This window comes from Penicillium paradoxum (genome assembly GCF_028828445.1).
Source record: "Penicillium paradoxum strain IBT 22861 chromosome Unknown utg000007l_segment0_segment0, whole genome shotgun sequence".
Lineage (NCBI taxonomy): Eukaryota > Fungi > Ascomycota > Eurotiomycetes > Eurotiales > Aspergillaceae > Penicillium > Penicillium paradoxum.
Genome location: NW_026643185.1, coordinates 750093 through 777937, shown reverse-complemented (window position 1 = coordinate 777937; position 27845 = coordinate 750093). Strand labels below are relative to the sequence as shown.

At 48.5% G+C, this 27845-nt stretch overlaps 10 protein-coding genes across 10 annotated transcripts; 4 read left to right on the top strand and 6 right to left on the bottom strand.

Moving 5' to 3' along the window:
* Positions 1 to 3940: 3940 nt before the first annotated feature.
* On the bottom strand, positions 3941 to 5141 carry N7457_007874 (ceramidase; the record flags this gene model as incomplete). The annotated part of the gene is made up of 7 exons (XM_057178917.1): positions 3941 to 4103; positions 4164 to 4281; positions 4335 to 4616; positions 4678 to 4818; positions 4879 to 4939; positions 5009 to 5021; positions 5092 to 5141. 7 exons carry the CDS (start codon positions 5139 to 5141, stop codon positions 3941 to 3943), a joined length of 828 nt encoding a protein of 275 aa, XP_057027303.1.
* A 1873-nt stretch (positions 5142 to 7014) lies between these two features.
* On the top strand, positions 7015 to 8274 carry N7457_007873 (uncharacterized protein; the record flags this gene model as incomplete). The annotated part of the gene is made up of 1 exon (XM_057178916.1): positions 7015 to 8274. The coding sequence occupies one exon, from the start codon at positions 7015 to 7017 to the stop codon at positions 8272 to 8274; it is 1260 nt and encodes a 419-aa protein (XP_057027302.1).
* A 434-nt stretch (positions 8275 to 8708) lies between these two features.
* On the bottom strand, positions 8709 to 10984 carry N7457_007872 (SNARE-binding exocyst subunit SEC6; the record flags this gene model as incomplete). The annotated part of the gene is made up of 2 exons (XM_057178915.1): positions 8709 to 9968; positions 10043 to 10984. The coding sequence occupies 2 exons, from the start codon at positions 10982 to 10984 to the stop codon at positions 8709 to 8711; spliced, it is 2202 nt and encodes a 733-aa protein (XP_057027301.1).
* Positions 10985 to 11505: 521 nt separating this feature from the next.
* On the top strand, positions 11506 to 11871 carry N7457_007871 (mitochondrial 54S ribosomal protein uL30m; the record flags this gene model as incomplete). The annotated part of the gene is made up of 1 exon (XM_057178914.1): positions 11506 to 11871. One exon carries the CDS (start codon positions 11506 to 11508, stop codon positions 11869 to 11871), a length of 366 nt encoding a protein of 121 aa, XP_057027300.1.
* A 374-nt stretch (positions 11872 to 12245) lies between these two features.
* Positions 12246 to 14173, bottom strand: N7457_007870 (sphinganine-1-phosphate aldolase DPL1; the record flags this gene model as incomplete). Its single annotated transcript, XM_057178913.1, has 4 exons — positions 12246 to 13257; positions 13312 to 13445; positions 13514 to 13991; positions 14079 to 14173. The coding sequence occupies 4 exons, from the start codon at positions 14171 to 14173 to the stop codon at positions 12246 to 12248; spliced, it is 1719 nt and encodes a 572-aa protein (XP_057027299.1).
* Positions 14174 to 14910: 737 nt separating this feature from the next.
* hcsA (homocitrate synthase) lies at positions 14911 to 16540 on the bottom strand (the record flags this gene model as incomplete). Its single annotated transcript, XM_057178912.1, has 5 exons — positions 14911 to 15874; positions 15928 to 15995; positions 16054 to 16134; positions 16192 to 16424; positions 16480 to 16540. 5 exons carry the CDS (start codon positions 16538 to 16540, stop codon positions 14911 to 14913), a joined length of 1407 nt encoding a protein of 468 aa, XP_057027298.1.
* A 2819-nt stretch (positions 16541 to 19359) lies between these two features.
* Positions 19360 to 20256, top strand: N7457_007868 (uncharacterized protein; the record flags this gene model as incomplete). Its single annotated transcript, XM_057178911.1, has 3 exons — positions 19360 to 19665; positions 19739 to 20139; positions 20193 to 20256. 3 exons carry the CDS (start codon positions 19360 to 19362, stop codon positions 20254 to 20256), a joined length of 771 nt encoding a protein of 256 aa, XP_057027297.1.
* A 1989-nt stretch (positions 20257 to 22245) lies between these two features.
* Positions 22246 to 24423, top strand: N7457_007867 (uncharacterized protein; the record flags this gene model as incomplete). The annotated part of the gene is made up of 1 exon (XM_057178910.1): positions 22246 to 24423. The coding sequence occupies one exon, from the start codon at positions 22246 to 22248 to the stop codon at positions 24421 to 24423; it is 2178 nt and encodes a 725-aa protein (XP_057027296.1).
* A 144-nt stretch (positions 24424 to 24567) lies between these two features.
* Positions 24568 to 25017, bottom strand: N7457_007866 (4-carboxymuconolactone decarboxylase; the record flags this gene model as incomplete). Its single annotated transcript, XM_057178909.1, has 1 exon — positions 24568 to 25017. One exon carries the CDS (start codon positions 25015 to 25017, stop codon positions 24568 to 24570), a length of 450 nt encoding a protein of 149 aa, XP_057027295.1.
* Positions 25018 to 25659: 642 nt separating this feature from the next.
* N7457_007865 (uncharacterized protein) lies at positions 25660 to 27504 on the bottom strand (the record flags this gene model as incomplete). The annotated part of the gene is made up of 6 exons (XM_057178908.1): positions 25660 to 26189; positions 26246 to 26353; positions 26385 to 26666; positions 26729 to 26791; positions 26845 to 27079; positions 27259 to 27504. 6 exons carry the CDS (start codon positions 27502 to 27504, stop codon positions 25660 to 25662), a joined length of 1464 nt encoding a protein of 487 aa, XP_057027294.1.
* Positions 27505 to 27845: the final 341 nt, after the last annotated feature.

Here is a 27845-nt window from a genome sequence, read left to right as displayed (position 1 = left end):
GAAACACCCCGAGTAATTTCCAAGAAGCAGCATGAAGCCATCTCCTGATAATCCACCCAGTTTATCACAAGACCAGTCTCGCGGGCAGTTATATCAATTTCGTAAGAGACTGATGATGAGCTCCACCCTTCCAACCATCCTCGGGAACTCACCCCACTGCCCATCGAGATTGTCCTCATGAATGGCGAAACGAGCTGATTGGGAAATGTCTCTGGAATGAAACTGCGGCGTCAGAGTAAAAAGCAGAAAGCAATCACCGCCTGAGCGCTATCAGTCGGAAAAAGACCAGATAGTCGTAGGATAGTAAAAGCTGGAAGCTAGTTTGTAAACAAAGGCGGAGCAGTAGGCCGATTCAAGCGTCGTCGAGAGAATTCCGAAGATGGAGTACTGGACTTGGGAATTATCAGCCTCTTGTACAAATTTGAAAGCCCGGACGGTGACATACTACCAGATTAATACCGACCCAAATGCGATGTGAGTAGAAGGACTGAATAGCAAGCCAGCGCAGATTGAATGGTCTTGCTCGCTGCGGAGTTGCGTGGATGGGAAGACCTGGAAAAATTCAATAGGACGTCAGCCAAAGCTGGTAAGGACCCATCATCGCAGAACTCTATCTAACTATCCAAAGGAGGTTGTGGGAGGGGGAGGTTCAACCTCCTTTCCCTCGGTGTGTTCGCTCTGGGAACCTTACCTATGTTGTGAAACTCGTGCGTCCATGCTGTTGTCTTCTGTCCCTCAGCGGTGTTGTTGTTGCCCGTGACGCAGAGAGTTGTCACAGCACATAGCCTGTGAGCTTTGTGCTGCAGAACACAAGTTCCCGGCAGCGGTGCGAGAAAATCCATGGAGGCAAGAGGGCCGTTCATCGTAGTAGAGAGGAGGTGAAAATTGGAGTCCCTAAAAGCAGAGGAAAAAAGAACGGTCTGCTCTCAGCCAATGGTCTGATGAGGTCTTCCACTCGTGGACACGAGCCAAGAACCTGGAGGTTTGGATTTCGCTAGAGTTCTCACCTATACGGAAACACAACCCATGGTGTCATGGATAACGGCCACTCTGTTGTAGAACAGAGGGAGAAATAACAGGCGGCAACCATACGTCGGATCAGGCAGAATACCTAAGAGCAGAGGAGAAAAGGGTCTCCTATCAGCCACTGGACTGGCGAGGACTTCCACTCAGTCTCGCAAATTACCCATAGGAAGAACGAAGAGGAGAGGAGAGGAAGAGGATCATGGTATTGATGCTAGAGTTCTCACCTGATATGAATGTAGAAGACCTTTGGGGCAGAGAAGAATGCTCACGATGACAGGTAAAGAATGAAAATCACGGAATACCTAAAGAAGGGGGAGACCAAAGGGTCTCCCGTCAGCCGGTGAACTGGTAAGGTCTACCACTCATACTCGCAAATAGCCCACAGTGGGAAAGAAGTAGAGGAGGAGGGATGATAGAGCTAATGCTAGAGTTCTCACCTGGTATCCATGTAGAATGCCTCTAGGGTAGAGCAGACTGATATTGGTGACAGATAGAATACCTAAAGAGGGGGGAGACCAAAGGGTCTCCCGTCAGCCAGTGGACTGGTAAGGTCTTCCACTCATACTCGCAAATAGCCCACAGTGGGAAAGAAGTAGAGGAGGATGGATAATAGAGCTAATGCTAGAGTTCTCACCTGATATCCATGTAGAATGCCTTTGGGGCAGAGAAGACTGCTCACGATGACAGGTAAACAATGAAAATCACGGAATACCTAAAGAAGGGGGAGACCCAAGGGTCTCCCGTCAGCCGGTGGACTGGTAAGGCCTTCCACTCATCCTCGCAAATAACCCATGGTGGGAAAGAAGTAGAGGAGGAGGAATGATAGAGCTAATGCTAGAGTTCTCACCTGATATCAATATAGAAGGCTGCCAGGGCAGAACAGTCTGCTCACGGTGGTAGGCAAAGACTCAAAATCATGGAATACCTAAAGAAGGGGAGACCAAAGGGTCTCCCGTCAGCCGGTGGACTGGTGAGGTCTTCCACTCATTCTCGCAAATAACCCATGGTGGGAAAAGGAGTAGAGGAGGAGGAATGATAGAGCTATTGCTAGAGTTCTCACCTAATATGAATCCAGAAGATCCTCCGGGCAGAGCATGGTGACAACCAGAGATTGAAAATCACAGAATATCTAAAAAGCAGAGGACAAAAAGGGTCTGCTCTCAGCCAATGGACTGGTGAGGTCTTCCACTCGTGGTCGCGAGTCAAAAGAACCTGGGGGTTTGATATCGCTGGAGTTCTCACCTGAAATATGCAAAATCACCACTCATTCCATGGTGCACATGGATGGACGGAGAATATGAAAGAGGGTCAACCTGTACACAAGCACGGGCCCGTTTTAGAGTATCTGCAGTCCGTTAGATGGGTCGAGAAGACACGGTATAAAACAAATGATCGCCAGCAGGTTGGTGGGGGTGTAGTGGGAGGACAAGGACCAGGGTAGAGGCATTGAAGGGAAGGAACAAATGATGCGGTGCCTAGGTACTTACCTCAAATATGGCATCAGTCGACCCCGGGAACCAACTTGGGCGACATGACCAGAGGACACCAAGAAGACCATAGGCCGGATGGGTCGTAAAGATGCAGAAAACGAGAGTGTGGTCAAGAGGAGATGGTCATGAAGGTCGTAATGATGAGAAACAGTTCAGCCCCCTAATGGGGGGTGGGAAACTGCGATGGGAAAGAAAGGAAGATGGATGGAGGAGGGAAAACAAGGAAATGGAGGGGGAGAGGGTATTTATGCTTGAGCCGATGGGCAGTGAGGGTGGTTCCTTCCGTTTTAGGGAAACTCGATATCCCATTGTCCGGCCCAATTAGGGAAAGTAAGACTCTCATTGCTTGACCTGATTGGGGAAAGTAACAATCCCATTCAGTCAATAGATGCGCATCCCATTGTTTGGCCCAATTAGGAAAAGTAGATATCCTGTTACTTGACCTAATTGGGGAAAGTGATACTCCCATTCATTCAGTAGAGGCGGAAGCACACTAGAGCACGGGATGTCATGTCTATGAGGACCCATGGAATTCGACATCCTGGACATAGAGATATTGATATCAACAATTGCGTCTAGGGCCGGGTATACATGGCCCTGGTAATGTATACGTAGAGTCATCTAGCAGATTTGCAGCGATCCATGAATACATCTGGTCACCTGCACGGTATAAACTCACTTGGAAGGGATCCCAGTCGACCGAAACGCCCGCACATTCTCTAGCATTTTCAACACTTCCCCGGCCGAGAGTCGACAACTCCAGGACCATTAGGGCTGTCACCACCACAAGACCTAGACTCCACTCCGAGGTCTAGAAGATCAATGAAACACATTCGATCCGGCAAGCAATACTTCAAAAATGATCACACCGATGTCTATTGTCTATGGTTCACAGATGGAGTAGGCTATACTCGAGGATTATGCAGGTAGTCTGCGGTTTCAATCTTTGTTATTTCGCTAGCTCAATGAGAATGAATAGAAATATTGAAGAAGTTGCGATAGAGATTGATGTATGCTGTTGCTACCATCAAATCTATCAAGCTGTCTGGGGATTATCTCACAGACGGTCAACCTACCCAGACACACACCGTCCTGAATCAACCTTTTTGAAACTCAAGAAATTGAGTCTCCCATGGCTCTCCCCTGCAGCGTAAACCGCCTGACCCGATGACGAACAAGGGTTTATCCCCAAACTTGTGAGTTGGAGTATGTCCGTGTGTTGCACCATTTTCTGTGAATCCATTCTCTCTTTCGCTCATACAAAATGAGCTTAACCGGGAATTGAGACTTGCGATGCAGTCACAATCCTCCAGCACATGTCGACTACTAAATTGAAGGTGTTAAGATATGCTGCATCACTACTACCCGACTATTTTTCACCTCAAGGTGAGCCACGCCCACGGCTAGCTTTTCTTTCACATCACTTAATCCTTTTTCGTAGGTGCTGTCAATCTGTCGATGATTTTTGCTGCGGGAGCAAGGGGCCAGGCAAAATCACCAGTGGGGTTCTCGTTCACCTCACCAGAGGTGATCATATCCACTAGTGCAACTGCGACATAACCACCAATGGCGGTGAACACATGCCACCTAAAAGTTCGGTCAGTGGTCCTTCTTTTCAAGCGAGCTCAAACACAAGTGATCACTCACCAGCCATGCAGTTCGAATAAGAACGCCAAGGGCACACCAACCGCGTGTCGGGTTTGAGTTAGGAGTCCACAAGCCCAGTCATCAATCAGCCACACGAAATAGCCAAAGACAAAGGAGACTACCATCATTTAGCAAAGTTCGAACCAGACATTGACCAGAGGGCACACATACAGCATCCAAAGAATGTCAGGTTCCGCAGGGTTCTCCGGATTTTAGGGTCCGGAACTTGGTCAGGAATGATTTTCAACATGCGTGTTGCAATCAGATAAACTGCCAGACCGAAAGTCGTCGCATGCAGAAGGAACTCATCCATCACCATGTGAGTGACCATCACAATGGTAAACAGAGTAGAGAGTACGATTCCTACTATCTTCGTACGCTGCGGGCTAGCCTGGAATGTCAGAATGCGATAGAGGAGAGGTGTTGTGAGAAGATGCATCGAGAGTTCATCCGCTAGGAAGAAAAGGTCAGCAAGACAGCCAACTTTGGAACCGGGTGAGCTACTATGACTTACACATCTGTGTGTGATATTTAAGGGTCATATGGTAGCTGGCCGAGCAGACTCCGACTCCTATCAATCCGAGGTATGAGATTGACCGGTATCCAGTCTGCTTTTTGCGATGGAGTTGCAATAGACCATAGATTCCGTAACCAACTAGGGCAAGATATTAGCATTGGTATTTTCCCCCCGAAAGCCGAGAGAGGACCGGGTTACCAAAGACAAGGCTGCTGAGCGTGTTTATGAACTCGCCGACAAATCGCGTGATTACAAAATCCTTTTTTAAAGAAGCGAGTGGTTAGTCGGGGCCAGGAGATAGAAACAACTCTCATAGCGGAAATCAAACCTCTTCGCAGAAACTAGTTCTAGTCAGTTTTCGGATATCATTTCACCATCTTAACCAATTTTGGTGTAGATCGCAATACATACTTCAGGTAGGATGTTGGAGGGCCCCAAAAGGACACATGTAAAGATTCCATCTTTGGAGATACAGGTGCTTATAGCAACCTAGAGCGATAAAGATACCAATAAGTAGCTCGAACAAGCGTCAAGTAGTCCTGGACGGGCTCAATCAATTAAATCAGCGCCAGAGTAGACACGCACGAATGAAACTCGACCCCTTGAGCGCCGGCTCCGGGCGGCAAGATGTCGGTGAGTTATGGCAAAAGAGAGTATGCAAGTGGGGCATATTTATTTACAAGAACATTGGCAGTTGTGTGGTCTCTCTTATGGTGGAAAACAGAGCTATTCCATTGGATCTACGCGTAGTAGACTTCGCAACCTTGGAAGCACCTCTCGGCTTCCCGACTTCCCGACTTTACCAGCATCCCGTCAGACTTTCCGAGCGATCCGCTGTTGCCCCCGAGCGGATGAACCAAGGTTGAGGATGTAGGTCTTTCTTCTCATCTGCCCGTAAATTTCGCTGCTTAGGCTAGGATGATCACTCTAGAGTTAAATTCAATCATCTATTGGCTAGAGTATCAGGGCATTATATCACAACTAGGGAATGCAGAGCAATGGAATGACACGGAACGGGGCACCTTATTGTGCACGAGTTATGAACATCATAAGACACATGGGCCATGTTAATCGTTGGTAATGAGCCTCTGCGTACACACTAATGGTTAGCAGTGAGACCCAGGGGGCTTTGTAGCTGGTGTTCAAAACAGGAAACTTCACTCAACGCAAGGGCTGTGGTGAATTCGGATAGAGATGCCAAACCCCATGCTAGATGTTAATTCTTGCTCAGTAACAGGGAGGCTAGTCTATATTGCCTCTGTGCAACGATGTATAACTGATCTAAGCCAGTCCTGTCCGCTCGGAGTCTTTAAGTGGGCCGTGCTGCCAGGCTGTCGAGGTGCAATTTGTGACCAATACACATTTACCTTGCTACTGCAATATACGACCCGGTAAGCATCAGACTCTTTGACATGTAAACATGCATTAAAAAATAGGATCGACACGCCAAAGAAAAGACACAAGCCGGTCATGAGCGATTTGAAGAGAGTACCAAAAAAAGAAACAACTATGTACAGGTCTAGGGGAAGGTGTCATTCAGCGAGCGCAAGTCTGGGATATATAGGAGAGGCTCGTGCAATCAAAGTCTCGGAGTGACGCCGCATGATAGGCGATGGTGGGATACAAACAATGATTGTGTGTGATAGAGTAGGACTATGGCGATTAAACATACCGATCAGCAGTGTAAGATGGGAGAGGGGAAACTAAGTATCTCTAGGTTCATCTATTGTCAAGGGGATAAGTATGTAAACAAGGTTGCTAGTCCGGTAGGGTGACTACATATGAATGTGTGAGTTCGTGACAGAAATGGTAACCAGTGGGGATAAATATAAGAATCCGGACTGAAATCAGTAATCCTGGGAAGTTAGCCTAGTGTGCTTAGGTCCGGACGAATGTCTGTGCAATGAAGACCATAAACCGAATGACTTTAAATGCGACGATTGCCTGTGAGACGCGGCCATAAGGAGCATCCCAGTCAGGGGTGCGATTCCCCGACACTTCTTTTTTTTTTTTTTTCCCCCTTCATCGTATTTTACAATTTCTGATTCTTTTGTTCTTTTTAATTTCTATTTGTTGTGATTTTCTCACTTTTCTTGATTTTTATCCATAATCTATCATATTAGTAACAGTATAAACATCCTGGATATGCCCCAGAAACGTTGACATAAGGTTGTGGATCACATATGGTCCGTGCGCGTTCCGAGGATGACTTCGGACATCCCGGTACCCGGTCCCCACAAACATTCAGGTCCTTCAACTGGCTCCATGAAGCTGTGCTGTGTAAAACCCACGCATTTAACGCCTCTGCCAAGTTTATGCAAACCTAGATGCATAATGACGGAGGCTACAGTCTTTTCGAAACATCAATCTCGCAAACCGCGCCGCCCGAAACGGCCGCCGCTGACTCACTTTCTCTGTTTTCCTCTGGTGAACACTGCATCAATACCTCAGCTAGAGTCATCGCTCGCAACGTTTAAGACAGCTCACCTGCTTCGACCGGGGCTAACTCCCCAGCAAACCTCCAAGGAGCATGCAGATACCTCCCGTTTATGTCTCCCCGGCAAAGCGTTCCGGCCACTTGGCACACTTCACCTTACGCTTGGGGTGATGAGCCTTCCCAGCAAGGAGCGCCTCAATCAAGCTATTGCCTTTTTTCAATCCCTCGACTTGGCAGCGATGATAAGGGAGGTGGAACAAGTGTCAACTCCAGCACAAGAAGAAAACGCAAGCCATCAACCTTCACCTTTCACTATCTCTCTTGAGTCATTGCATGCTCTGCCACGCCCGAAATCAGCAACTGTCTTGCATGCATCTCCAATAGATCCCACGGGCCGTCTGCTTCCATTCTGCGTGAAGTTGCGTGACAAATTCATCGAGGCTGGCTTTATCCAAAATGAGCCGGAGACAAAACCAGGCAGTCAGAATTCATATAATGCTTTGACGCAAGGAAATCCTTCATTCTCCGAGTCCAGTGCACTTCCTGGTAATTCGGCTTTCCGCCCAGAAGAACAGCAAATCCTTCCTGAGACCTCAGGCTTGACAGAGAACCCGAGCCCATCTATAGTTCCACAAGCCCGGAAGCCAAAACCGCGACCGCTTCTTCTGCATGCAACTCTTGTCAACACAATCTATGTTCGTGGAAGGCATAATATCCAGAATTCACAAGGCAAAGACCCATCGGGTAACAGCCCCTCGAAACGCATGACATTTGATGCTCGCAGTCTAGTTTCACAGTACCGCCATTACTACTCGGATGACAACCGGACTGTTTTGCACACACTACCTATTGGCTCTTCTGCAGACATAAAAACAGATCGTCGCATTGCGAGTCAATCAAATTCCGGCGAAGGCACTACGGAAGAAAGCATTGAGCAGCTCAACCCCGAGAACCACGAAAACCTCGCAGTTCCTTCTCTTCCACCGTCACCCACCTACCCCTTCATTTGGGCAAAGGAGATTCCTCTGGATACTATTTCCATCTGTGAAATGGGGGCAAGGAAATTGCATCCCGGTGTGAATGACGGTCACGGCTTGAACGAGCGCCTCGGTGAGCAATACACGGTCGTTGCGGAACGGAGTCTGCTTCCAATATAGCCATGTCCCTTGTCGGAAACACCGCAAGTGCTTAGATAACATCGCTTCCCCTGACTAATAAGTATTTAGAAAGATCTCTACAGAGTTATGTTGTGCGTAATCTGATTATAATCATCGAATGAAAAAGAAATTGGTCAACAGGTTTGCTTACATTGCTGCATTCCTAGTAGTATTAATAAGTAAACTAGATCCCAAGCCTGCTTGGGTTGCGGATGGTATATGTGGTTGTGACTTGCCCTTAGAGTTCCGCTTGGCCTCACTTTGAAGTCTGTTATGGTTTGAGAGACCAATGGAGTCCAGACAGCGAACAAGTCAATCTGGGGTTCATGACGATGTGATGAATGAAACCGAGTGTGCCAAATGGCATACAGAGCTGAAACAAGATGTGGGAATGCCTTTAGTGGGAAGTATTCGTATGCTGAAGTCCCCTAAAATCATCGTAATCGACTCATGATAGTCTCCTGTCCGCGCTCGACAGACAACTCCGCAGCCTTCGCCTTGATCTGGGTGATCATGCTGCGCTCGAAGTCATCACGGGTGCGCAGCACGGCCTCAACCCATGAGAGCTGCAAGTCCCAGTATTCAAGCTTGAAGGCCTCATAAACTTCCACAAGCCCGGGACCCTTCTCCGTAGCAAGGAGGCGAACAAGCCAATCAACCAGTCGCCACTTCTGCTTGATAGTCCCCTCGAATGAATCAGGGTAGTTCTCAAAGAATGCAAAGACAGTGAGGACATCGTCCTTGAACTTGTCTGTGAAGGGGTCGATGTGACGGCGGAATTTGACGCCCTTGTTGCGCACAGCAGATAAGTACCGCACCAACAGCTCGTCTGAGAGTTCCTCGATCAAGATTTCGGCTAGAGAGGGGTGTAACACGGGGCCGTAGTCCGCCATGTAGTCTTCAAAGGTTGAGGTGATACGCTTCATGGCGAACTCGCCGTACCACCGGGACGTGAAGAGATCTGGTAGCACGGAATCCAGATCAACTGTGAAGAGGAGGCTCACGAACTTTGCGAGGCAGTGCGTGCTCAGATCGACATAGCCATCGCGCAGCGCCTCCAGCTCGATGGCTGCCGTAGTGCCCATGTACTTCGGTGTAACCATCGACTCGAAATCGGCCTTGAACCGCGTCAGGTAGCCGAACTGGCCTGTCTCCTCGTTATCATCGATGCAAGAAATCTGGTCGTTGGCGACACCGATCATCCAGTCCTGCAGCAACTGGACGCCTTCTTGGTCCGCGCCAGTGGTTTGATATTGGGCTGTTTGCTCGTCGATTAATGCTTGCCATGAGCTCTGTCGGCCCTTCAGTGCCCGGAACATGGCGTCGATTACACCCTCTACTAGATCAGCGCGGTCCGATGCCGCTGATGCCATGACTTGTTCGTGAAGCATGCGCCACATGTCAGCCAATGTTTTGGTGCGGAAGTGGCCCTCTGCATTGTTGTCTAAAGCATCTGAGACCTTATCGAGGAGCGAAGTTCTGTCCGCGTTGAAAATGCGGTCCATCCAGTCTTCCACAGCGTTGATAATGACGCTCTGCCATTTGCGAACGAGTTCTGGCTCGCGATCGTCCAGAATGTTGGGCTGAAGATCTGTTACTGTCCAGCCCAGCTTCTTCATCTTTTGTAATACTTGTCGCTCCAGTGAATGATGGTGAGCAGATTGTCCGCCGGGAGCTCGGTGTCGTCGATCATGCTGAGCAAGAAGTCATGCATCATCCGATGGTAGATGTCGGTGTATGTCTTGAAAATTTTCCATTTCTTCGGTACAAGACTCTGCATGCCTTGCTTGACCGTGAATAGATCATTGAAGTACCACCGGAAATTCTTTTCCAGATTTTCTGGATCTCCAAGGAAGACTTGAAGGGTCTCTTCAAATTGACTCTGGGCGTAGAGTTCGATGGCTTGAATAAACTTGTCCTTGTATCCACGCACAGTTTTGGGGCCGATATTCATGGACTTGAAGCGACTTGCGAGGTCTTTATGGTCTTTCTGAGCCTCTTGCAATGCGCGAACTGTATCATCATTCTTCTCCTCATTCATCACAACGACAGCAAGCCGAACAACCATGCTCTTATTATCCGCCTGCACCAGAGGAATGAGGTTCATGCAAGCCGTGCCAAGGTGATCATCGAACCACTCAATAACAGAATCCAACCCCTCGAAGTATTCGATTAAAGTCTCTTCAGAACTCTGGTCATGGGCCTTGCTAATCTGATCCATAGCCTCATCACGGAAATCCCGTAACCGCGAGATCTGCATATGAGCCCGTAGCATATTGGGCTGATTCTCCATATCGTCATCATCTTCCTTGAGCAAATCTTCCACTTCCTGAATATCCGCACCAAAGTTTTCAAGTCCCCGTTTCATCATGAGTGTAGCATCAAAATGCCGTTGAATGCGAGCGAGTTTGTCAATCTGCGCAAAGTCCTCCACGCTATGTTGCGACTCCGCGCATAGCTTATCGATGCCCTGAAGCTCATCTTTTGTTTTCGAAACTTGTCGCTGGCCTTCGGTGAGAGCAGCAATGCTGCGCTGTACTGCCTCTAGCTGGTCTCGGAGACCTTCTCGTAGTCGTGAATCGACTGCCGTCTTCTTCCGCAGGTATTCCGCCTTCAGTCCACTGATCTTGTCTAGATCTTCTGGGTGCCGGAGAAGGTCTTCGAGCCGGGGTAGCGCGACTGTGGTATCGATGTTGCTGGCTTGCGCCATGGTTACGGTAGGGTATCAAATATCTCGTGATTTCGTTGTTCCGGCTCAATCGCTCGAAGCTAGGTCGAGGGGTGAGGTGTCAACCAGCGTGCATGAGACGAGTTCGTGATAGTCGTACGGAGTAACAAAAACTATAACTCAATTCCGGATACTGTCACGCCTAGGAGACCGCAGCCTATAGTCTCTGGCTTCAAAATATTGGAATACTATAATCAACAATATCGAGGCCGCGGGATTGTCGTCGCTGCTGTCATCAGACACCGGCAGAAACGGTACACGTGACATACCGCCCTTTAATGGAATTTGCGGGATCGCGATCATCTGCAAGTCCGCGACATTTCTCCGCCAAAGACACCAAAGGAAATTGCGCAGCTGCAATTTTCATCCATTGATACCCCCGGTATCCAATCAAACCCTACCAACCACAACCACGCCTGTTCCGAGCCCAATCCCACCGGGACCATCTTCCAAATCAAAAAGAACAAACATCCCGAATCTCAAGATCCTCACCATCTCCCAACATGTCCTACTTCCGCATCACCCTCATTCGCTCCGCGATTGGACTGCCCCGCCGCTCAACAGATGTCCTCAAGGCGCTCGGCTTGAAGAAGCGTATGGCCACAGTCTTCCACAGAGTCTCGCCCTCCGTCGCGGGTCAAATCATGAAAGTCAAGGAACTTGTCCAGGTCGAGGAGTGCCAGTACCGTCTTACAAAGCAAGAGGTCCACCTTGAGCGCAAGCCCGATCCAGGATACTACACCGAGAAGAGCTCTTCGGAGCAGCGGGGGAGCTTGCTGGCCAGTGATTGTTCTTCAGCTCTTCATGGAATGGGATGCTTTTCGAATTGGTTCGATCTAGCTGGTCTCGACGGTCGAGTTTCAGTCTGAACCTGTTGAATGGCATCATTCTTGGATGGATGATTGGTTGATCACGTCCTCTGTTTTACTGTTTTGGCTTTGCTTGCATGGAGCGGGTTGCTTTTTTTTTATCCTTTTGGTTATGTGTACTCCATGTTCTCATCTATCGGACAGATGTCTTTCTGGCAAACTATGTATTATATGCATTATCAACGTCTTGTGGGATCCGACACTCGAAACAAATATGTGCAATTTGAAAAGACCTATAATGATAACGCCACTGCACCATTAATTTAGGTAAAGAACAGCTAGAACAGCTAGGAGCCAGGACCATGCCCTAAAGGGGCAGTCTGGACAGGTTGAGCAAAGAAGATACGAAGAAGAGAACCTGTTCGTTCCAAGACTCAAGCTTTGTATAAAGTGTCCAAGAATCCCTCTGCCAGACGGCTGACAACGCTCTTATCGGGAATGCTGCCAGCCACCCCGTACAAAGCGGAGGTATCACCTCGTTTGAGGATATATGACTTGCCCTCGCGCTTACGCTGCTCAGCTTTTTCAAGCTCTTTGCCGATGACTTCGGTGAGATCAGCGATGAGCTGGTCGACGGCTTTGGCAGTGGGAATGGTGAAGGCGCAGTGGATAGCGGGGGGAGATTGCAGGGCGTTGAGATGCCAGCCCTTGGCGGATAGGTCATCGGCAATGTCGTAGATATCAATGGCACCGTTCTTGCTGCGGATAGCAACCACACTCACAATAGGATTACCAATGACTTCCATGTGCAAGGAGATCGTTGAATCGGTCCGAACAGCAGTCTCGAACTTCCGTGCCGCATTGATGATCTCAGTGCAGCTGTTAATGTATCCGGTTTCGCCAACGCTCATCAGACTGGCCCAGCAACCGGCGATCAGAGCGCCAGGGCGGGAGCCAGCCACAGAGGGAGAGGCGTAGACACCGCCGGACCAGTCGGGATAGATAAAGTACTGATTGTTTCGGTATGACTTATTGCGGTAGATCAAAACCGAGTTGCCCTTGGGCGCAAACCCGTACTTGTGGGTGTCAACACTGATGCTGGTCACACCGGGTTGGCGGAAATCAAAGCCACCCTCCTCCTCGTAGGGCGACGGGAAGCCGGCTTTCTTGAGGAGCGCAACGACGAAAGATCCCAAACAGCAGTCAACGTGAAGAGGAATCTTGTACTTGGTGGCCAGCTGCGATAGGCCGGGAATATCATCAACGATGCCATGGGGGAAGTTAGGCGCTGAACCGACAAGAAGAACAGTGTTCGGGTTGATCAAACGGCGAACAGCGTGTACATCAACCTTGAACTCAGGCTCTGGACAAGGCACTCGGTGCAGCTTGATCTTGAAGTAGTTGCAAGCCTTGATGAATGCTGCGTGGGCCGTATCGGGAATAATCCTGCGGTGACTGGTCAGTTCTGCTGCTCAATATAACAATCATGCGCCAGCTTACATCTCAGGCTCAGTGACACCGCGCTCCAAAAACGCCTTCTGGCGAGCAGCTAAGCAAGCCATGAGAATAGACTCTGTACCACCACTGGTGGTTACACCGGCACCATCCGTAGGGGCGTTGAAGAGAGCCAGAACCTAAAGTATGTGTTAGTCACAAGAGCTCTATACGTATCCTATCTCCGACATGAGAACACCGAACATACCATGGCAACCACCTCAGCCTCCATCTTGCGAACACCAGGGAAAACATCCGGGTGAATCGGGTTCGCGACACCGAACTGCCCGAAGGCGTCGGCCTGAAGCTTCAACAATTCCTGACCTCCATGATAAACGGCTCCACTAACGCGACCATCTTCCCAGCGTGTGTGTTCAAGCCCGGCCAGCTTATCAAGCTCTGCGCGAACCTGCTCTGGCGACCAACCCTCCTTGGGAAGCGAAAGATACCGTGTGACATCTGGCCCGGTCTTGACCAACTTGGACTCAAGATTCGTGATCGCAGTATTCACTTGTTTATCGACCTGGCCGCGAACACCAGGAGTGCGCAGGAAGATGCCGTAGCAGAATAGACGGAGTGAGATGTAAATGTTACGGACGCTGCCGAGGATGCCGTAGCCGCGGACAGAGTAGAAGGTTTTGCGCGTGTATCGGAGGACGAAAAGGATAAATATGATGTTTTTGAGACTAGACCAAAAGCAAAATGTGTCAGTGGTGATCGACGTTGTCTCTGGTTCTGGGGTTGATTCCGCGGGGATTGGAAGCTCAACTTACAGGTCCAGGTTCAAGGCGGATAGATGCGCGCTGGAAACTCGGCCGTAGCCGACCAGCTTGTTTTGCAGGGCGACTGGCAGCATTGAGGAGCTCATGATGCCCTCTAGGATTAATCCTGGAATGAAAATGGGTTGTGGCGATGGGGAAGTTGGAACCCGGCACATTTGGACTGGTTGAGTCTAGCGTGCCTCGGCTGCCACATGAAGTAGGCGCTGTCCGGTTACAACGCTGCAACGGATAATGTGGAGAATCGCCATAGACTATAAATAAATGGAGTAATTATGTGTTCTTTTATATGTCTTTCTCTTCGACTGTCTAATGTGTTTTGCCCAGCTCATTCTATTCTGACGTAACTGATCCAGACTCCCAAGGAGGTCTGGAGCAACGGTGTGGTAAAACTCCCGTCTAAATGGAGACAATCTCAGAACAACGCACGATTCGAAAAAGATCAGGAGATCATCTACACTATTAAAGCTCAAATATCTATAGCACTCTTAATCTAAATCAGACTAAAGCTCAGGAAATGACAAGTGTGCAGGCCCCGACAAAGATTTTGAAAGTTTGAAGAATAATTGACTGCCTCTTCAGCGCTTATATACAAATTATATAGAGAAAACTCTCTCTTCTAACACAAATTGTGCTTTTGGGTCTTCGACTAACAAAAAGGAAAAAAAAGAAGATAAAGACTTTTCAAACCCTTAAATGGAAAAAAATGTCCCAAACAAATGAAAAAAAAACATCAAGTCATCAGGAAAGCCAGCACCAGAATCATGCATACGCCGCTAGGAGGTGGTATGCGGGTGCAATATATTCATTGGTCACAAGAAATCGCTTATACGACAACACCGGCAGCCTGAGCCTCAAGGAGCTCCTTCTCCTTGGCAGCGAAAGCCGCCTGCTCCTCGGCGGTCAGGTCAAGAAGAGGCTTGTTCTCGCCAGACTTCAGGTTGCGGTGGTAGGCGCGGATGATGCTGTCGGCATCATCGACGGCAATAGGACGAATGTCAGCCATGGCCTTAATCTTGGCAGTGCACTCCTTGTATTGAGCGTCAGTCATCTCAAGCTTGAGCTGCTGAGCACGAGACTTGATGGCGTTCCAGCCGGTCAGACGAGAGGCGAAGTGAACGTAGCGGGTCATGCCGAAATCGGCAGGGTTGAGGATCTCGTAGGTGCTGGGGTTGTTGAGGATGGCCTTGGCGTGGATACCAGCCTTGTGGGTGAAGGCACAGAAACCAGTGATGTAGTTGTTGAAGGGAATGTTGACCTCAACGGCCTCGGCGACGAGATCCTCGATCTCCTTGAGCTTCTCAAGGCGGTACTTGCCCTTAACGTACTCGGGGTCGGCGACCATCATGCGGGCCATCAAGCCACCGAGAGGGGTGATACCGTTACGCTCGCCGATACCGAGAACAGAGGTATCGATGTGAGTGGCACCGGCCTCGAGGGCACAGTAGGCATTAGCGATGGCACAGCCGGTATCATTATGGAAGTGAGTCTCGATGTCACAGCCAACAACACCGCGCAGGACACGGACGAGCTCGTAAACTTGGCGGGGAGAAGCGCAACCAACGGTATCGGCAATACCGACACGGTTTACGCCGACCTTATCCACTGCGGAGTAGATTGACAGAAGATCCACCAGATCGGAACGGAAGGAGTCCTCGCTGGAGAAACGGATCTCAATACCCTTGGACTTGACGAACTCAATGACTTCAATGGCAGTGTTCTTAATGTAGGTCATGTCCTTTCCGTGAGAGTGCTCACGAAGGTAGGAGGAGGTACCAATGACAACATCGCTAAAAATAGTTAGTTCTCATTCAACGAAATGTGGAGACGTTTCATGACTCACACTCCGTCAACGCCGGTCTCGACTGCAATCCGGGCATCATCCATGTGGCAGCGAATGTGAGTGAGAATCTAGAGAATTGATTAGGTGCCAATTACCATACGACCTCCGAGGGCATCCTTAACGTACCTTAGCCTTCAAGCCGAGCTTGCAGATGGCCTCGCAGTCAGCACGAGACTGCTCGGAAGCACAGGGACTGGTGAGCTCAATCTATGGAACCACTTCTGTTAGCCGCGATTCATGGAACATGTTGCCACAATGACTCACGTAGTCCACACCGAAATCATCGAGAGCCTTAGCGATCTCAATCTTCTTCGCGGTGTCAAAGAAGGCGTTGGCGAACTGCTCACCCTCGCGCAATGTAGACTCGATGATCTTGAAGCGGGAGACATTGCTCAGGAAATCGGTGACGCCAACGTTGTGGCCGTAAGGGTTACGGGATGCGGAGGGGTGGGGGTTTTGGCGGGTTTCAATGCCAGTGAAACCTTCATGATCGCCATCTGAGAATGAAAGGTCAACGAGCAATTCTTCATGGGGAATCTTCCAATGACATACTGGCACCAGCAGCTTGGCCGTTAACTTGCCCAATGGGCTCAGGGTCGGCACCGGGACACATTGTATGTAGAAAGTGGGGTTAAGTATGGGGGTGGGAAGTAGAGCAAGGATGGAAGAGTAGGAAGCAACGGAAATGAAGAAAAGCTAGCTCAAGATCAAGATGCAACCTTGGAAGACCAGATAGCTATTTAAGATCCTTTTCACAGGAAAAAAAAGAAATAAGAGTCATAACCTTTCGTAGCGCCAATGCAGTGGGCGGTGAACCCTGGCGTAGTAATCGCCCCTCGGCGGCAAAACGAAAAATTTCACTGTGGGGGAGTCATACGTGGAGTATATGATAGGATGTTGGACGAAAGGATCGCTGCATCTTCCCCCCCCCTACACAGGACCCCTGCCATTGGATGGCTCCATGTCTATCATTGCCGATTCCTGCTTTCCGGGATTTCGGTCCTCTGGCTTTTGTTTCCAAGTGAAAAAAAAGCATGGGCGCCAGAGTGGTAATTTACCTTTTTGTTGAAACCGACATCGGACCTTAGCGGTGGGGGTCTGACTCATATATTCACCTCACTCCCAATTGATAAACGGTAATTACTGTATGGATAGTCCTCTCGTTCTGGATTCTCGGGGCATACGGATGTTCCCATGTGGACCTGAGACCAGTGACTCGTCAATGTTTACACATCCGCCGACGTCCATAGGTGATTGGAGTGATGATGTCATCCCAATCATCAGCGTCCTAGTTGGCTGGCACAGGTCCTAAGGGCTGACTCCGTACATGGTTCCCAAATTAAAATTAAGCATGTGAGAGACAATGTAATGTTGTGAGTATCTTGTGGGGCAGGGTGCAAACATGAATCCCTATAACAGAAGTAGTGAGCAATTTAGACGTTGAAATCGGTGTTTACATAAATCCACCTTGCATATTGCGCTTGGCTATTTGAGCTGCCCCTTCGATGGGTACACGCCTAATAGCTCTCCATACTAGGCCGTCAAATTTACATCGTACGTGCTATCCAAGTAGATGGTTCAAATAATGCTTGTCCCTCAATTCTCATGCACGGCATACGTATATAGCTGCAATAGGTAACCCGGGAGCTCCAAGTTGAGGTTATCCGTCCCGACTCCCGAGGTCCTTCATGTGGATATGCCCTGATCAGGGGCAATATGCAAACTTTAATCCTAAATTGTTAGGCTGATATGGCAGTATACATTCTTCGGCATGTTCATTATCCACATATTACAATGGCTGAGAGGGCAGAAGAACGAGCTCAAATTTACATGCATGATTTGGACCATTTTGATCGTAAGCTTGAGCTCAAGTTGCCTTCAAAAGATTGCCATTGATAAAAACAGTGTTCGAGACGTATACCTAGGTAGGTTTAGACCATGTGTCATAGTGATGGGGCTCTCTAGGCTTTCATACTAGAAAAAGTTAACTTACTTCTGCAAGGTAGTATGTGGGAACCCACTGTGCTCCATGGTCAAGCATTATTCTGATCTAAGCGTTGATAATCTATTTCTCTCTCGCTATATACCTACGCTGTAGCCAGTAGTTACTTCCTCTGAAACATTGTCTGAATGCCATGCAGATCAATTTTCGTGTAAAGGGGTTGGGTGTCTTTCCCTATATGACCCTTTTGTGGGTCGATCTAAGATCCCAGTGCAATAGTGTTCTTTACTTCCTTTCGCCATTGGATATTATGACTAGTTTCATGTTCTCTTAATATCCATTGTGGCTTAGCCTAAGTCTGTCATCTTATGTATTGGTTTTTGCCAATCCCTACATCGCTGCTCACGGTACGGAGTAAGTGGGAGATCAATTGTGGAGAACTCTTACTTTATTATCACTCACCTTGCTCGTGGGCTGTCGTCTTTACCATGGCTATCTTCTATGAGAGGTTTGAGGGGGCAGAATTCCAGGCAGGTTTCCAACTCAGAAAGAATGCTGGAGGAGCGGTACGCACAACTATACTGCAGTAGAGTACCCGATAATCTAACAGATCTGCTCAATGCCTGGGACCTTTTGGGAACGTTATGCCCATTGATGTTCATGATGAGTCGACTGTCCAGATTTCCAATGATGATAATAGTGGCTCGGCTCAGGGGAACTCAAAAGGATTGCCAAGGCGTGAAGATGGTGATAGGTTGGTCGATTGGCCCTGATACTTGTTGCTGTGATTTGATGGGCCATATGCAGATGCGCTGGATGGAAGGAACTCACAGTCAAACGATTGTTAAGGTTTGTGTTAGGATTGATATGGCTTGGTTCTATAGGGGGAAGTTTGAGGATATATAATTGCATGTTTTGGCCATGATAGCCAGGTATTCAGTGTCCTAGAAACCTTGAGTTATCCAATTGAAGCGTACAAGACAAGCCATACCGATAACCAACACCAGATCAGGCAATTAATGGCTAGTCCATGTCTCAAGAGTCGTAGAATTGTAATTGTGGGGTCGGGAGCTTCATGCAAGTCAGAATCCACATGGACCGGGGTGATTCCCACAGAGAAAACTCGGGGTATGATTGTAATGCAATAAAATCAAAGTCAAAAGATAACTAGGATCAATCTAGAGGATCTAGAATATTCTCCGAATTGATTGCCTAGTGATGGCGCCACTGGTGCAGAGGAAAGGAGGCGCGGAGGGAATTAAAGCGATGTGGTTGGTTGACGCTCAGGCCAGCTGTCGTTCCAACAGGCCATCTCCCCTCGGGACACCCTTCTTCCCTTTGTCTCTTGACTGTGTCAATTCCTATCGTTGCCATCGCGCCTTTCAGTCATAGGTGAGTGTCTTTATCTATTTTGATCTTATATTAGACTCGAATGTCTCATTATTTCCTAAACCTGTTTCACTAATTCGATCCGCGCGGTAGCCCTCAAGATGCGTTTCACGTCGCTCGTCACCCTGCTTCCTGCCCTGGCCATGGCCCAGGAGCAGGCTCCTCTCGCTGATCGCGTGCAGGGCTGGTTCAACCAGGTCAAGTCCTTCGTGCCGACAGCAGTCCCAGTTGCCCCTGTCGAGAAGCTGGCGGAGAAGGTCACCGAGAAGAACGTCACTCCAGTGACAATGGAAAACTGGCAGTCCATCCTCTCCCCGGGCCCTGAGCCGGAGAACTGGTTTATCTACACCACCGGTGGTAACAAGACCTGCTTCGGTCGCTGCGGAACCGCAGACCAGGCATTCAAGGTGAGTTGACTGTTTACCCCCGACGCGTCTTTTCCGCCGAGTCAGCTCCTAACATTGTGTTTGAAATTTCTAGGAATCCGTCCTTCTGTTCTCTGCCGATCCTACCTCTCCTAACCTCGGATTGTTGGACTGCGAAGCCAACCAGGTCCTGTGCGCCGCCTGGTCTGCCAGCGCTCCCTCCGTCATGTACTACCAGGTCCCCAAGGAGCAGCCCGCCGGCGAGGAGCGTGCCCCTACTCCTCTTCACAACCTGTACTTGAACAGCACTACAGTCACCGCCGATACCATCTACAACCTTCACGCCGAGAAGAACTACGAGAAGTTCCCCGCTTACGAGGGCGCTCTCCACCCCATCGACGGCTGGGTCGCCAAGTACCAGCTCAGCATCCCCATGGGTTACGTGATCTGGGGTCTCGGTGCTGTTCCCAGCTGGTTGTTCATGATTGGTATCAGTTTCTTCAGCCGTACCATGATGTAAGTACACCTCATTTGGACTTATTTTATTACACCGCTAACAACTCAACTAGGGGCCGTCGCATGGGTCCTACTGGAAATGCCCCTCGTGCTGCTCCTGCTGGTGGCGCAAACTAAATAGTCCCTTTTGGTCTATGCTGGTGCTCTGGGTTGTATATAAACAGCGATAGTATATTGGAAACCAATATACTTGGGTTGGCTTGTGCTCTTTGTTGGGCAGATATCTGGCGGGGATAGGGCCTCTTTCATCTAAGGCTTTTTTTCTAGCTACTTTTTTAATCAACTTGTCCCGGACATCTAGAGGGATTTTTGGAACCGATTCATCAAATGCATTGTTTTGTGCCTAAACAGCAAAATCTTTTCGGTAGGTCATGAATCCGCGATAGGTGCTTGCCAGCTGGCTCGTCTCGTGCATCTGGAACCCTTGCCCATGCTTTGCTGCCCAGTTCAGGCGATCTCATTGGAGATCGTCGCCATTGTCCGATTCGAAGTCTAGACCTATACGGAGTACTCCGTACAGGAAGTGAGTGATCATTATGGACACAAAGCACGGGTTGACACGTAGAATGTGGAACCAAAGTCATTGTCACCAGTAGTTTCAGACATCTGCTCGAGGATCTCAGATGCAATATAGTCTGATATCCTATTACATACTTGTGCTCAGTGCTCCCATGTCTTTCCTCTTAACGCTCTCTAATTGCAAGACCCCAAATTTTAGGGCATTATATCGGGCTTCTGTAGACATGGATAAAAAAAGAATCTCTCATCAATAAAAAGCAATACCTCGCCTAATAATATCAATTTGAGGAGGAGGCCTGCCCGAATCCACCCCAATAGTGACGTTAATGCCACATTCAACCTCCATGGCAGCACCGGGGAACTCGAAGTGTGTCTCAACTGATTTGCCTTTCCAATCAAGCCTGTCATGTATCACAAGCTTTCTAATTAGTCCGTGAGGTGTTGTAAGTGGTGAACTTGATAAAAAAGACTTGCCGGCCTTGAGCCGCTGGCCACTAACGATTGTGAGTGTTGGGAAGGAAATCAAAGCTGTCGCTCTCCATTCTTCAGAGTAATAGACGCGCATTCATCCCGAGACGTGATATCTAGATTCTTCCCCGGTGGTACTGCAATGCCGTGAACTTTGACTTCGTATTTGAGATTTGCCATCGATATTCCAAGGTTGTTTGTTTTGGGGATACATGTCATACTAAGAAAATGGAGGAAGTTGCCATCGCACAGTCATGATGGCAGAATGATAATATTGTTACAACGTTGATTACATTCAGTCTAAATTCTCAAAAGGATAGAGGCAGTTTTATGAGGATGATGATGCTCGTTATTAGGTTCAGATGAGATTAAATAATGGCTAACTGCGTGTTAGGATGTCTCAATCCAGGTATTCCTCGAAGGCCTCAATTGGCCAAGACCCGTTGGACAGGTCGCATAGGAGATATCTTCCATTTACCTTCTATGTGTTTACATTGAGATAGTTGATCAGTCCCATTTGGCGAGATTTGGATGCGAGAGGGGAAGTATTTCCAAGTCATCGGAAGGGTCACTGGTGCCGTCGGTAGTCGGCTAAGGATTTCCTTTGCTTTCCTAGATGCCTTTGATTTTTTACAACTATTTCCCCATTTCGCCTGAAAATATCGTCTCTGGAGAACAACATACCTCTTGTTTGTTGATTTATCCTCTTGTATCATCATCCTTCACGGCCCCCGCTTCCCCCGTATATTAATTTCAGCCAGCTATGGCTCCCGACCTAGAAGGCGCATCCCCAAAGATTAGATCTGGTCATGCTTCACGCCAAAACAAGCGGTTTCGATGTGAGCATTGTGATCGGCGCTTTGCTCGACTAGAACACCTGCAACGACATGAGAGAACTCGTGAGTCATGACGTTCAAATAGCCGACTTACGTACTGATGCCCTGCAGATACGCATGAGAAACCATTCAGCTGCTCCCAATGTGAGCGTAAATTTTCTAGAAGGTGACCACCTCGGCAAATTACCGGAAGTGGCCATGGCTAATACACCGAAGTGACTTGTTGGTTCGACATGAGAGACTCAGTCATCCTGGAGTGGATGATCGACACGAGAAAGAAGACATGCGCCAGTCAAAACGATTGCGACATTCTGATAGTCATCAAAACTGGGCACACAACGACAGAGAACCGAATGTTAACTTGTGTGAGCCACACCCTTTGGATGACGCGGACGCATCCGCGAAAGAAGTCGGCAATCGATATCTTGAACCCGTTTATGGTGGCGCAACTCAAGCAGCTGAACCCAATAGGATCAATCTGGGACACATCAATAATCTACCCGCACCCGTCAACCAAAGAACTGCCAATGGAGCGCAGTTCGATAATGCCGACGGCATCTCTGCCTGTTTCTCTACTCAAGGTCAAGCCCAATTCACTGAAACTTTGTTGAGTGATTCATTTCAAGATCTTGCAGCTTTCATGGATAATCACACTCCATTCACAGAAGACTTTGCTTCATTCATCTCCCCGCCGCAAGGGCTCGCTTGGGTAGATCCGAATATGGATCCAGTATCCACTAGCTCACTTCTTGGACTAGAGTTGAAGGTAGGCGAGGCGGACACATTCTCAAGACTTGGCTCTCGATTACCATCTTTACAACCAGAAGAAAGAGTACCACGGGCCTCGCGAATAGCTTGTGGGGTCAATTTGTTTGAGAGAATCAGTACCCAGACTCGGGATATCCTCGTTGCCAAGATGGAGGAATTCACCTCAGTGGTGCCCGAAATGTTTCAACTGCCATCCAGACTAGCTTTGTCGCGATACTTGACGGCCTATGTCAAGGGGTTTCATGAGCACATGCCTTTCCTTCACATTCCTACTATTTCAGGGGAGGGTTGTGCTATCGAACTTGTATTGGCCATTGCCTCAATCGGGGCGCAGTATTGCTTTGAACCTGATAAAACAGTCCAACTATTCCAGGTAAGTCATGCCATTGCAAGAGAACGTATCAGGAGACGAGATGCTTTCTCGGTGCCCTATTCAAAGAGTGCTCGCCTTGATGGATCTGGGGACATGATTAACCATCATTCGGTTCAATATGAACAAGATGCAATACAAACCGCGCAAGCCCTGTTGCTACTCATGGCCGAGGCAACGTGGTCCAACCATCAGACAATTTTGCGTGAAGCTCTTGCTATCCAGAGTATTCTGGCCACTCTAGTTCGCGATGATGGTCTTAGAAATATACCACTGTCACCAAATGCTACGTGGGAAGACTGGGCAGCATATGAAAGCACTAAGAGAACAAAATGGATTTTATTCTGCTTCTTCAACTTGCACACCATTGTCTACAATATCCCATCTCCCATCCTAAGCTCCGATGTTGACGGGATGCTACTGCCGTGCTATGTTGCAACATTTCGAGCAACATCTGAAGAAAAATGGTTCAATCTGAAAGATAACGAACATGACATCTGGTTCAGAGACGCATTCTCCAGCCTGTTTGAGGCAAACCTCAACACTGCCCAAACTGTGCCGAATTCTACACTGGGCAACTACATTCTCGCCCACGCATTGATCCAGCACATTTACCTCGTCCGTGAAATCTCCCGCCATCGTCGAAAAGACATACCAGAAGAAGATATCGCATCCATCGAGACTGCACTTCGAAACTGGAAATCAATGTGGAAACATACCCCGGATTCTAGCATCGACCCTTCAGAACCTGCGGGCCCTGTGTCCTTCAACTCAACTGCTCTCCTACGGATAGCGTATATCCGACTCAATGCAGACATTGGGCCTGGACGTGCGCTCCACACGCGTAATCCGACGCAAATCTCCAATGCATTTCTCAATGCTCAAATAATATCGAGAACACCAAGGCTTCTCCGCGCTGTGTTACATGCTGCGCACGCCTTAAGTATCCCTATTCGCATTGGCGTGCATCTTGTCGCACAGACGCAAACCTTCAGGTGGTCTATTCAACACTCTCTGGCTACTCTTGAGTGTGCTTTTTTGTTGAGTAAATGGCTCGAAGCGTTATCGTCCGTTGCAGGAACTCAGACCATCACTCCGGGCGAGCATAAGATGGTGATGCTGGTGAAAACAATGTTGGATGAAACAGACTTTGCGATTCCTGTGGCCTTCACCATTGAATCACCCGCTGGAATGAAGTTGCTATCTGCCAATGTCTTGCGAGTCTGGGCAAAGGTGTTTCATGGACCGGCACAAGTTTGGGCCATAGTAGATGTCGTGCGAGTCTCCTTAGAGCTATGTGCAGACTTGGTTGAACACAATTAGACGGCTCTTGATGAATTGTTCGCGATATTATGAAATTTATCTAGGCTCTTGCCTTAATTCATTCCCAGAGTGCAGAGATACCCTGCCATTGACCCTAACAAATGAAAACAAATGAAACGCTCTAAATCCAAGATTCCAGGCGTATCACACCTGAGCCTTAGCTGCCAATTCCCGTTCTTTCTCCCCGTTCTCAGCCATCTCATTCAAAGTCTTCTCCGCAACCTTCATCGCATCCACACCAGCCGGAACTCCGCAGTATGTAGTCGCATGCAAGATAGCCTCGCGGATCTCAACCTCGCTCAGGCCGTTATTGCGAGCTCCTCGAATATGAACGGCCAGCTCTGGTGCACGGTTGAGAGCCATCAACATGCCGATGTTGAGAAGACTGCGGTCGCGTCGTTCAAGTCCAGGTCGAGTCCATGCGTACCCCCAGCACCACTCAGTAACGAGTTCCTGGCCTGGACGGGAGAACTCGGTCGATCCGTTTGCGAGGGCTCGATCAACGTACGTGTCTCCGACGACTTCACGTCGGACTTTGAGGCCTTCTTCGAAGAGTTGCTTGTGTAGGTCTTTGAGTTTGGGATCTGTTGACATCTTGGGTATGGAGTTGTGAGGGTAGAAAAAAGAGGTGGATTGGATGAGCACAAGGACGAGATATAGGTTTAAGGGAGAGGGAAACACGGGTTTGATTTATGATCGTGAGCTTGGGGTATCCTTGATCTACTAATATACTATCTGTCTCATAGTTCCCAATCCCGAACTCGGGGAAATGCTCAACCCCGCAACTAATGCCCTTTCCCCAACGTTGGAGAAGTCGGGGAATAAGTGCCCGAGAGACTCTTTGTCTCACTTGTTGGACAAGAGAATGGATATATGCCTTCTTCTACTACTAAGAGGGCCCTTGATATTTCCTATAATTACGTGTATACGCCGTTGCTCATTACTCCGTAGTCTGCTGCAAGTTAGGACGAGGAAAATCGTCACTTTCAACTTCGAGCATATTGGCGGATGTTGTCTAGTTGTATGGGGCTTGTATTCAAGAGAAGGGTGTCTTACTGCCCATTTCCAATGCCTATTTTGATCTTCGCCAACTATCTTTCGGACTGTTTATAGAATTACACAGCAGATATGACAGAACAAAGCAACAGCCACTCTCAAATTGAAAAGCAACACAAGTTACAGCATTTTGACAGCCTGGGAACAGAGCACAGCAGTCAAACATCCACCGCCACCCCTTCAAATCAAGTATTTGAAGTTGAGCCCACGATCCGTAGGCCCCCACAATTCGGGGACGCCAGAGCTTCTCCCCTGCTCTAGATTCTCCCTGGCTTGAGCTTTCCAGTTCTCCCTCCGGTGATAAACTATTCTTAAGAAAGTACACCCAATAAAAGCAACCACCAGAGAACCAAGGCTCCAAGAGTGACCAAGCACAAATCTCGGCGCAGAATTACTCTGATAGATCTGCCCTGCCACAATGCCTCCGAGATTAGTCAATGTGAGCTGGATCCCCAAACTGGCCGCTCGTTTCCCATCCGGCGCACAGTTACTCGAAAGCCATGCAATGTTGCTTCCGTTAGACAAGAAGCATGGGGTAGCGATCAAGAATGTTCCGAGGTATAGCACCCCAACTGGGACGTCGAAAGCCAAAAGTATGGCGTATCCTGCAATGCCAAAGGGAATGCAGACAAAAATCATGAGGTAGCGAACATTATACTTGTCTGCAAGTACGGCACCGATAGCGTAGACAAGGGCTCCCCAAAGGTTCACTAATATTGAAGTGCTCAGTTAGTAACACGACTTTGTTCGTCTCAAGAATACGTACCTGGGATTGTGAGATACTGGGCTTGCTTCGTTGAATAATGGAAGCCATTCTTCAAGATAATCGGGAGGAAAGTGCCGAATCCTGCGATTGAACCATTGTCAGAACGACCTCAAAAAGTAGCGGGTGGGGATTTCCCTACCGTATAAGATAGTCACTACACAGATTTGCGTGATGGCATGGACCCAGGTCTTGATATCTTTGGTTGCAAGCTTGACATCTGCCATCTTGTAGTGGCCTTCGCCGCCACTGTAATCCTTTGATTGCTCTGCGCGGTATCTCATGAGCGCTTTCTCTTCCGCGTTAAGGAAGTATGCTGTCTCAGGGTCCTTTGGCACGAGATATATGCAGACGCATCCAATAACTATTGTGGCAAGGCCTTCAAGAATATAAAGCCTGGGCTTCTCTGTGAGACTCGCGCAAACTCAGTGGTGAATTTAAGAGAATAAGGGACTCACCACCTCCATCCGGGATATCCAGCAATACCATCCATATATAGAATTCCAAATGCGATGAGTCCACCAAAAGCACCAGCTAGAGCAGATGCAACTTGGAATACGTGTGAGTCGACAAGTCAGCAAATAGCAAAGGATTCTACTCACTCATCAGGTAAGAGATCCGGATGGCCAATTCCTCCCTCAGATACCAATTTGCCATGAAAAGGGTCAACGAGGGAAAGAGACATCCTTCAAAGAGCCCTAAAATGAGGCGACAGACACAGAGTCCGGCGAAGTTGTTGATAAAGCCATTGCACATGCATACAAGGCCCCAGGCAACGGTAGCGGCTGGAATAACGCGATTGAATTGCAGCCGCTTCACGAGCAAGGAGACTGGGAACTGTGTTGTTTCTGTTAGCCCATGGCTCGAATGGATTTGACATAGTCATTCTGATGTTTATTGGCACGGAAATAGTGCAACGTACCTCTGCAAGAACATAAAAGATGTAGAATATAGAAATGGCAGTCTGGGTTTTGGTCAGCAAGGGCGCTACAATCTTCTCCCTGGAATTGTCTTACATTCAACTGTGTCCCATGCAGACCAATATCATCAGCCATGCCTTGAGTTGCCGCAAATCCAATGTTTCCCCGGTCAAGGTAGCTGATGAGCATTAAGAGCATCATGACCGGCGCGATATACAAGTCCAACTTCCGCACAAGACGAGAATTCTTCTTTCGGAAATCCTCATCGCGATTCTGTCCCGCTTGGACAAATTCAATCATGGCAATATCAGCCTTTGAATCGCGATTCTCTGCTTCCGACATATTGCATTCGTAGTAATCCCCAAGGATGAAAGTCAGGATCTTAGTTCATTGAACACTTGGTAAGAAGGGAGGGGGCTTATAAAGGCCAGCTGCTATGTCCAACAGCCATTCTTTATTCGAGATCAGATCCAATCATCTTGATCTAAATTTCCCCAGAAACCTTAATGCAATTCCCCCGCTTAAAGTGGGCAGTAAGAAGCGTCCATCAATATAAATCCCCCGGAGACAACCTCCCCGAAGCAAACCTTCCCGGAGGCAAGGTCCCCGGAGAGGACATGGCTATTACAACAGGGGATCACTCGTTCACTCACCCACATCTCGAGCGAGACACTTTACAATCA